This window comes from Choristoneura fumiferana, chromosome 27, assembly GCF_025370935.1.
Source record: "Choristoneura fumiferana chromosome 27, NRCan_CFum_1, whole genome shotgun sequence".
Taxonomy (NCBI): Eukaryota; Metazoa; Arthropoda; class Insecta; order Lepidoptera; family Tortricidae; genus Choristoneura; species Choristoneura fumiferana.
The window spans coordinates 3,023,457-3,033,851 of record NC_133498.1 but is presented as its reverse complement, the minus strand read 5'-3'; the positions used below and the strand labels follow the sequence as shown (position 1 = coordinate 3,033,851).

Below are 10,395 nucleotides of genomic sequence, written 5' to 3'. Positions count from 1 at the left end.
AACTTACGAGTTGTAGGTTTTCGGTTTCTCTTTGGCAGGGGCAGGCTCAGCAGTAGACCCGTAAATACTACTACTAAACGACAACTGTTGTATTAACGTCATATTGGCGATTCGTATTTAAGCCGTGCAAAAACTCGAAAAGAAAAAAGACGGTCAAAACCGTAAGGATGGTTAAAATAAATTGCGCAGCGGATAACGTGCACGCGATTTCACAACAACGTAATCTGTGATGACGAATGAACAAATTTGACTCAGTTAAGTAGGGCGCGAATTAAACAGTCGGTTGTTTGCTTACACGAGACACGTGGAGAGTAGCCGTCTGAATTTGGCCGCATAATACAATTTTCCATAATGGTGGCCGGATACGTGACGTTTTGCTCGTAGAATTTGCGCTCCGTTTCAAAAACATTTTTGTTTTCATAGCAATATTACGTGAATGTTTAGAAGTTTATTTTTCTTACATATAGATTGGCTTAAAGGTTAATTTCAATCAGAGATTGACACATTGTTTTCGAATATATGCTGATATGGTCTTCGTAGCGGCTTTTAATTTATTGATTAATGCTATTTGACAACAAAATTAAATAAATAATTTAAGTTTTATACCTTAAATGAAGATAGTTCAACTAGTTCTAGTCGTAATTCTTTGAAATCTTTGAAATACTTAATAATAGTTCCTTGACAACAGTAACACAAACGTGGAACGGAACGTTATGCCACAGATTAGATAACAGAAACAGAAAACAGCTGTAGCACAGTGAAGTTGGCTACGATCGATTTTAAAATATCGATTGCACATTAACGTAGCAACAACAACAAAATGATATCGACTACTTACCGATTACGAAATATTAGTGATGGCATACTTTTTTCCGACTGATTACTTTTAAACCTCTGTTCCTGTATCATGTAACTGGATGCCGGTAAGGCATACAACGTCATAACTTCACTTTAAGCTTGCACTTCACACACTAAAATTACAGCGCAGCGTGTAGTTTTCTAACTTTGGAGCACATTAAGGGTTTTTCACTGTTCCAGTTGCTTCTAGAAAGATCTTTGTGCTTAGTTAACGACATTCAGGCACGGAACTTGGTTTTGAACTGATCGTAGTCCGCAAAACGGTAAATGTATAGATGCTTTGTACATGTACTTACTAAAACCTCACCCCTCCGATTTAGGGGTCCGCGGGTTGATTCACAGGGGTGCATTTTGTTTTAAAGTCGACGTAGTAACAGAAATAAATTGTTCTAAAAATAGTTTTAATCATGTAAAGCGCCTGACTAACTTATTTGAAACATAATTGCAATTAAAATTTTGTAGGAGTTTATCTATGGCATTATGAAGGGTAGATAAAATTTGAAATACTTAATAAGAGATGTATATTCCCTCTACCTACCTATTTCCATTTTGTGTTTGTTGTTTAGTAATGTGTTGTGTGGTTTTTGTTTTGTTGTTAAAGTGGTACTTAAGGAAATTACTTAATTAATTTATTTGGAAGTAAGTAACACAGCTCATAATTTTTTTAATTATGTACGAGTCATTAAATAAATTACTCAAAATAAATGAATTATTCTTATTATTATTCATCAGGCCTTTGCGTCTGTTCCTTCTTATAAAACACCCCGTGTACACCGAAGCTTATGACGCATGCGCTCTGCTCCTGTGACGTCACCTGTTTACCCCGAAGGCCTTGCTCAAAAACATTCATTGTTTTCTATGAATAGCAGCACATTGGCCATTCGGAAATAGTCCTAGTTACGAAACTATTTAAGAAGATATCGATTAATCGGTTCCATGGGCTGATAAACGTCACCTTAGTCTACTCTACATTCCGAGATTTCATTATTTGATTTAAAAAAATAACAAAGTCAACTTCCGAATCCAAGTAGTTCAGCTATCCGACAAGAGATGACGCCACCAAACAATTAGAAAAGTTAAAAAAATCCCGAAATTGTTATTTCAAAGTTCAATAAGTTATTTAAAAAATGGCTGGAGCTATTCTATTGAAACATATTTAGCTAAGAATCGTCGCAAGGAAACTCGCTTTATCTCGTTCGCTCGCTTTAGGTAATGTACAGTCAAGGTAACTGAATCACGTACCAGCAAACCAGCATCCGTACCAGGGTGGAACCTTTTAATAATCAATTTCGCTTTGATTTCTTTGGAAAATGTATGGCATATCAACATGACTTTAGTAGCACAAAGGTTCTACCCTGGTACGTGATTCAGTTTCCTGGACTGTTTCTAACAAGTTTGGGTTGCAAACAAGTTTTCACCACACTTGCTCGTAAATAGTGTAGAAACATGCAGGCTACCTTGGTTGCAACCCCCCAAATAAAACCCTCGACCTTAATGTGCTTGTCATGAAACCCATGGTCGGTAAATGAATCATTGCGCGTATAAATTTTCTTGTCATGAAGCCCAAGGTCGGTAAATGAGTCAGTGCCCGTACTAATGGTGCTCGTGCTGTGCGCGCTGGCCCACACGCACATGCACGACAGGCGCATGCTGCGGAAGGGGGGAGGGGGAGGACGGCGCTGCCAAGAGCGCAGCCTAGGTTATCGCCAATATTTGGAACAATGCTATTTTTTATTTTAGAAATATACAATTTTACTCGTAAATGTGATGAAAAACATTGTATGTCGCACAGGTGGTACTAGAATTACGAACATCGACTCATTAAAGCCCTCAGTCTTCGACTTCGGGCTTATAATAGACTCTCGTTCGTTATTCCTTATTTACAGCCCTTAAGACACAATGTACTATTATGTGTGATAAGGAAAACACCTATTTAATTTATGTGTACTTATACGTACAATTTGCAGTTACAGTTTTGCAGTAGTTTAGGCTACTATTACCAGGCCCTATACCACGAAGTACAAAACTCGAACTTCGTATGTTGCCGTCCCGCTGAGGCTTATGTCATTTAATACGCGAATGAAAGGGACGGTGCGATACCAACTTCGATTTGCGAGTTTCGTAGTAGCCCCTTAGAGGCCGTATTGCCTAAAGTTTCTGGCGCTCGCGATCGCAATCAAAGGACAGTTTTTTATGCGAAATCTGTCATTTGATTTCGTGAGCGTAACAAACGTTAGGCAATACGGCCTCAGGTCAAAATTAAACAACGATGTAATTATCAAGGTTTATTAAATAAATAAATACTTACTTAATTTAATTTATGTACACTTCCCGTTCAATTAATTAAATTCCTAACTTCGACAAACAATAAGGCACCAATATCGTTGTCGTGACCTTCTTCAACATATTCCCATAGCAATTCATAAGTGGTATAGTCTCCGATTGCATCACAGACAAAGTATTTGTATCTGTGGTCTTGTCAAAACCGAATTAAGTTTTTGACAGCCTGCCAACACTGAATTCGACAACGTTTGACAGCCCAACAATGGAGCTGTCAGTTTTTGACAGTTCGTCAAGGGTATCGACGTCAACTTCTGACAGATGTTACAGTTCTGACAGCCTAGAACTATCGGTTTGACGTTTGGAGTTCTCTGACAAGACTGGCATTGTACTGGAAGTGACAGAGGGTTCAGACTCACACGCAACGGAGCACATTTGGTTTGACATGGCACATTTGGTCCTAATACAGTTGCTATGGGTTTCACTCCTACTAAAGTCAATCCAGTCTTCGGCTGACATGTAGAATTCTGATTAGTTGTAACTGGCACTACGATATTACTCTTGCTTTTTTTCCTAGTGCTGTTACCTCTTGGTCTTAAAATCGGTAACATATTAGGCACATCGATGCTATCGTGGAATTCTACAATTGCAATCTTCTTCGGTTTCCTTCTTGGTTTCTTTGCTAACGCCGCTTCAATCTTTGCTAGTATTTGACTATTATCAAGCGTATTAACTGCGTTTGTTATCCTTTTCTCTGGAGGTTCTTGTATTGTAGAAATATTATCACATGTCATTTCTTCTTTGACTAGAATGAACTTGATTAAGTTGATTAGAGAGGTAAAAGCGGAAGTCTCGTGTTTGGGTTCCGTCATTTCTGTTAAGATTTTGAGGGATAGACCAACGTCCTCCCAGTTAGGGAGGGTGGAGCAAACTGGGGGGAAGGAGAACTTCTGTTCTGGAAGCAGTAATCGAGGTAGCTTCGGTGGGTTCTGGTAGTAGATGTTCTCTGTTGGGAGATAAACCACTGGCAGTTTAACATTGCCGTTTGCTATCTGAAAAAAAGTTTGATGTGAAACAATTGAAGATAGCGAGGGGAAAGAGAATAAGTTACAGTCTTACAGACTAAAAATATGACGTTAAGTATATTAAATGCACGCCATTGTATGAAATTGAACTATTTTTTCCGCGACTACGTCCGTCCAGAACTCATTTATCACGATACCGCAGAAACTATTATGAGGCCTTGGAATTAACATTACGATAGTTTTTATCTCGGAGAGTGAAGAGGTAACTGACAGATAGACGCACTTTCGTATTTTAACGATAGTATAGATAAAGAAATTAACTATAAATAAAATTAGTATGTAGATACAATAAATTAATAGTTTATTATTATTATTAAACAGAAACTTACTTCAATCGCTAAAATTAAGATAAAACTGCAGTACTGTAACATTATAATACACAACACAGCTAATTTACAATATCAAATGAAACTCTACATTTACTAGAAGCTAGTTTTTATGCAACTTTAATCGATGACGTAAAAATAATCGGTACCTATCGATTGCGAACTTCACTATCCAGTTCTTAAAAATAATGCAAGCTTTGATGAAGTATTTGATAGTGGAAATCGACTAATGTAACGTTATTTTTATGTAATATTGCTGTGATAAATTTTGTGATTATTATTAGTTACATGATTGTATTATTTTGATAATAACTACAATTATAATTTATAAATTATTGCTATCTTACGTTGGTCGTTGCTAAAGATAGTACTCTGGCTAGTGTCTGAAAAAAAAATTATTATCAGAAAATAATGAACATGTTTTCTTCTTTTGTCTATTAAACAGAAAATGAAGTCATAGGCAGTCAAAGTTCTGCGTGACATCACGGGCCCCCGGGCGAATATTCGAGCGTTTTGACAGCTCGATCAAACTCAAACGTCATTAGCTTCCCACGTTTATTGGCACACATCGCGAGGAAACCTGCACAAACCTGCGAAGCAATTCAATGGTGCGTGTGAAGTTCCCAATCCGCACTGGGCCCTGCCCAGCTGAGAGGAGGCCTGTGCCCAGCAGTGGGACGTATATAGGCTGGGATGGTTTATTGGCACAACGCTTTGTTCTGAGGCACAAAAGACAAGTCACAATAATTTTAATCACGCTAAATTCAGCATCGGTAATGTCTAAAAATTACATAAAAAATCAACCCAGGGCATTTCATAACACCTGCGAAGACACTACCTAATGACAAAAAAAAACGCTTCAAAAACGCTGAATACTCGCGCCCCCACTCCCGAACTTTGAAACTTCATCTTTGTAACTTTTTTTTGATTGACAAAAAACCTGGCGGGCTACCTAAATATATTTTTTTTTCACCCAGGAAACTCCGTACCTTCTCTCGTTGTTATAAACCAAACCTAACCTAACCTATAGTTTTCTATAGGATGACCATTTAAAAATTTCAGAAAAATTTAAGGTTTTAGTGGGAAAAAAATTATGACAAACGATGATTCGGACAAAAATTACGGTCCTTGCAGTATTCCTGAGCTATGTTTGATAAAAAATCTGTTCAGCCGTTTAAGTAATTATATCTTGGTTTTTCAAGTTTTCTAAGATGCTTAGGTTATTCTTTACTTTCATCCCTCCATTATTTACTTTGGCCTACATACAAAATTATCACTGAATTTCGTAATTACGAACACGTGCGTAAAATATAGTTTAACCACGCCGCGATAATAACTTATGCGTACATTGTGACATAGTGCACTATAAATGCAAAGGTTTCTTAGAACCATACATTCATACAACACTCAATCATGAACTTCTATCTGTGTGTATTTGTGGCTGTAGCAGTGGTGGTACAGGTAAAGATACTATCTTATTTTTGTCTTCATCATCATTAGCCTACTCCTCAAAGTGCCCGCAACGCATCTGTAACTCATCTTATGTTGTCGGTGTCCATGGGCGACGGTGATTGCTTTCCATTAGATGACCAACCTGCTCGTTTTCCATCTATCTTATATAAAAGAATCATTATCATCAGTTCATCAGCCTACAGCAGTCCACTGCTGGACATAGGCCTCCCCCGATAAGCGCCATTGCACCCTGTCCTTGGAGGTGTTGTTTTCGTAGAGGGTTTCCACAGAGGCGTGAGGTCGGTTTGACGTTTGCGTTTGCTTGCAATTGGCTCATTTAGACATTTTTTTTTAAATAAATGGCTTCTGTCCTTTTGGACCAATCACGGTCAAACGTCAAACAGACATCACGATACTAAAGCCATCTAGCGTTATTTTGGCTCTGTGAAAACCCTAATTTCTGGGCTATATAGATTATATTATCCCACAGTTCAATTCGTTATTTCAATGAACTATTTTATTTTATGTTTCCGTTCATTTTAAACTGAGGATTATGCGGTTCAGTGTACAATAGAATACAATGGCTTAGTTCGAAAGGTGGGCTGTTAACGTGATCGGGACACCTCAAAAAATTCATACTTATACCTACAAGAGAGACTTACATTTTTTTCTTCCTTTCAGACCACCACAGCGGCGTGTGTGCGCACCCAACTTGTCTCAACGCCTATCTGCTCTACACCTATCATCTCGACCCCTATCTTATCCGCCCCTGTCGTACCTACCACCATCTTACCAACCACCACTATAGTCCAGTCTAACAGTTTTACCAACTCCCTTGTGGACGTGATATCAATGTTGCCAGTATGTTCCCTGTTGAACGAGAAATTTTCATGCTACTCGCCTCTCGTGTTGCCCATCGCATCGCCTGTTTATACATCTTGTGGATGTTTATATTAAACGGTAAAGATTAATTCAGGAAAGAGTGCAACAAATAAATTATAACTATTTATATTTATAACTCCAACTCGTTGGAGGCCTACTGACAGCTCGTGTACTGGTCCGCGGACGCCATTCGAGAACCTTCTGACCCCATCGGCCATCAGTCCTGCGAGCAATGTGCCCCACCCACTGCCACTTCAGTTTCCCAACTCTTCGGGCTATGTCGGTAACCTTAGTTCTACTGCGGATATCATAATTTCTGATTCCATTCCGCAGAGAAACCCCGACCATAGACCTCTCCAAAGCCCTCTGAATGACTGAGCTTCCTCATGAGGCCCATCGTTAGCGCCCACGTCTCAGATCATTACGGCAACACACACTGGTCAAAGATTTTGACTTCAAACACTGCAGTAATTTGGAGCGACGACCTGGGCCCAATCGCATAAAAAATTGCATAAAAAAAGAAAATTAATACAAAGTACTTATAATTGCTAATTATATTATTTATTTGAAAAACACAAAATATACATACAAAGTCGCTAATACTAACTTTAATAGCTTTAAATTTGTTATGCAATTGGGCCTTGGTTTAGATCACGTTGGATGCAGAAAGCACAATACCGGTCTGAGAGGAGAGCCTTGGGGGAGGCCTATGTCCAGCAGTGGACGTTTTTCCGCTGACAGGATGATGTTTCTAAACTTAGAAAATAACCAACTCATTTAAATTATCCAAGGCAAGGCTCCGAAGATGCTGGCAGTGTTCTCTCTCTAATTAGTTTAGCCTTATTGTCTGACACGCTTGGTATCACAATCGTTTTCACCAATTCTTTCTGTCACACGGTATAAGACGAGGGAAGAAAGAGATAGTGAATTCGATGGCGAACGTCAGCACGTTAAAGAATAGGTACGGCCATTATTCTTTGTCTGAGGAAGCTGCCAGCTCTTCGGTCCCTTTTGACGTCTACTAACCTCTTTCCTCGTGGTCCTTGACTGTTGACCTCTTAGAGACGCTCAGAGTCACGCAACGAGCTATGGAGAGAGCTATGCTTGGAGTTTCTTTGCGCGATAGAATCCGGAATACGGAAATTCGTCGAAGAACTAAAGTCACTGACATAGCTGGAAAAATATGCAAATTGAAGTGGCAATGGGCAGGCCACATCGCTCGAAGAACAGATAACCGTTGGGGGAGAAAAGTCCTCGAGTGGCGACCACGAACCGGAAGACGAAGCGTTGGCAGGCCTCCCACTAGGTGGACTGACGACATCGTGAGAGTAGCGGGAAACCGGTGGATGCAAGTGGCTAGTTGTCGTTCATTGTGGCGTTCTAAGGGGGAGGCCTTTGTCCAGCAGTGGACGTCTTCCGGCTGATGATGAACCTCTTTGTTTGTTAAAAGCTTCCAAGCGATCATATAAGGGTCAGATCCATCATTCCATCGATACACCGAACTGGACAAAGTCGTATTCGGTACCTAGACCCCTGAATTTGTAAACTCTTGCTTTTTCTGCCACAAATTTAATCGGACATTTATGTGATATCAAAACAATTAGCTTTTTTAACCTTCTTTTGTTAAATATTTGTCAATTAATGACGATTTGTTACTGACATTAAAAAAACTGCCCTAAGTGTCTGAATTCTTGATTATCGTTTATGAGTTAGGTCCCTAGTCTTGGAAAAAGAACTTCATTGGACCTTCATTGGAGTTAATGAACATCAAAAATATTACGAGGGAGGGGGGGAGTCATCTTTAAGGATACTCATGAGCACACATCCGATGCCTACATGCGCGTTTGTTTTGGTGTTGGTAGTTTTGAGGACGAACTCAAAAATAGTTTGAAACGCATTTGACCGGTCATTTATTTCAACATCATTTATATATGTCCAACTGCTGGGCCCAAGCCTGTCAGAATTAGAGGAACTGTAGTATTGTATTGTATTGTAAAACTCTTTATTGTACATAAAAACACATGAAAATAACATAACACAGGATAATAAGATGTACAAAGGCGAACTTATCCCTTAAAGGGATCTCTTCCAGTTAACCTTTGAACGATTGACAGGATATCAGACACAAGAGTAGACACTACAAGTACAATGAAAAGGTTAAAGAACCGAAATTTAAATTAACTAAAAAAAAACATTTTAAATACACATACATATATAGGTACACAAACTTATACATAATAATGAAGTCAATAAACTAATACATATCAAGACAAATAAACTACATGCAAAATACATATATACATATACACCGCATATACACAAAACAGAACATACAACACTGCCTCCTTTAAGAATTTACGATGAACTGTCAAGCCAGTGCGCCCTTAAGCGATTCCGCAGGGTGGCAACCGACTGTACCCGCCTGATATCACCTGGCAATCGATTAATAGTAGTAATTGGCAACTGCTTTGAAAATGTACCTAAGTATGTTTCTGGAGCTACTAGGTATGTTATTGTATTAGACGTTGGAAAACTACCAGTTCATAATATTATTTTTGTTCATTTATTTATGTTGTTTTAATTGTATGCCCGTTATATTTTTAACCCATTAAAACCTATATCGATTTGAAATTGTTTTTTTTTTCAATAAAGGTTAATGAACGGAAACTTCATTTAATTACCAACAACCGCAAGAAACCTTCGGCATTAGATTTCGCACCCAATTATTAATCCTAGGAAAAAAGTAATAACTTTTGAAACGGTAGCTGGGACCGTGCACGACAACAGCGCCACAGCGGTGGCTACTATGGGCATTATTCGGCAGTTACCATACCGCAACAGTTGTGGTATGTGGTACTGGTTGCAGTTACTGTCAAGTGAGAAGAGTAAACATCGCCTTAATTTCAATGAATCATCATAATTTTATACTATATTAGACAACTCTGGACGATGGTAGTATCGACAAATTACAATAACATTGTGGTTCTTAGTTAAAAATGACTTCCTTGTCGCTTATCGCGAATCGGGATTTCTTGCCATCACCAACGAAATTCTTACGGCAATTATTAAAAAAAAAAAATTGGTCAGAAAATTTTACTAAAAAATTAAAAATGCTTGTCGGCTCCCCGCACCAAACGCTTTGCACGTCCCAGTCTGTGGTCCCAGTTATAGTAGGTAGGTACTTTTCGGATAGGATGGGTACGGTGACACATGAACGTTTCAGGCTAATAATTTATAAAAAAATATACATGAATCCCGAAAGAACAAAAAAAACTATCTCTACCTATAGCTTAAAAGATTTCGTAATAATAAACAAAAACCACTTAAAAATATATTATTATGTTTTAGAACTAAAAAGATACATTATAATCACGTCAAATTTAATCGCGTAAAACGGAACTCTATTTCAATAGAGCTTGACTTTGCTTATCGACCGAATCGATTCCACAATCTTGTCAAATCGTTTGACTCGCTTCATTAGTACGAGAGCGAAGGCCCTTTGTATCGAGTGT

The 10,395-nt window shown here is 38.5% G+C and overlaps 1 protein-coding gene and 1 long non-coding RNA gene across 3 annotated transcripts; one reads left to right on the top strand and one right to left on the bottom strand.

Annotated features, from left to right (window-relative positions):
• Window positions 1–3,130: 3,130 nt before the first annotated feature.
• Window positions 3,131–5,878, bottom strand: LOC141443337 (uncharacterized). Of its 2 annotated transcripts, none has more exons than XM_074108576.1 (4): window positions 5,802–5,878; window positions 4,897–4,932; window positions 4,553–4,805; window positions 3,131–4,190 (listed from the first exon to the last, which is right to left on the bottom strand). In XM_074108576.1, exons 3-4 carry the CDS (start codon window positions 4,592–4,594, stop codon window positions 3,306–3,308), a joined length of 927 nt encoding a protein of 308 aa, XP_073964677.1. In that variant the 5' UTR covers window positions 4,595–4,805; window positions 4,897–4,932; window positions 5,802–5,878; the 3' UTR covers window positions 3,131–3,305. The 2 variants fall into 2 exon arrangements, with proteins under 2 accessions (XP_073964677.1, XP_073964676.1); XM_074108575.1 differs by lacking the exon at window positions 5,802–5,878 and adding an exon at window positions 5,140–5,213.
• A 28-nt stretch (window positions 5,879–5,906) lies between these two features.
• LOC141443339 (uncharacterized) lies at window positions 5,907–9,514 on the top strand. The gene is made up of 2 exons (XR_012453015.1): window positions 5,907–6,010; window positions 6,683–9,514. It is a non-coding gene; the product is annotated as an uncharacterized lncRNA (long non-coding RNA).
• Window positions 9,515–10,395: the final 881 nt, after the last annotated feature.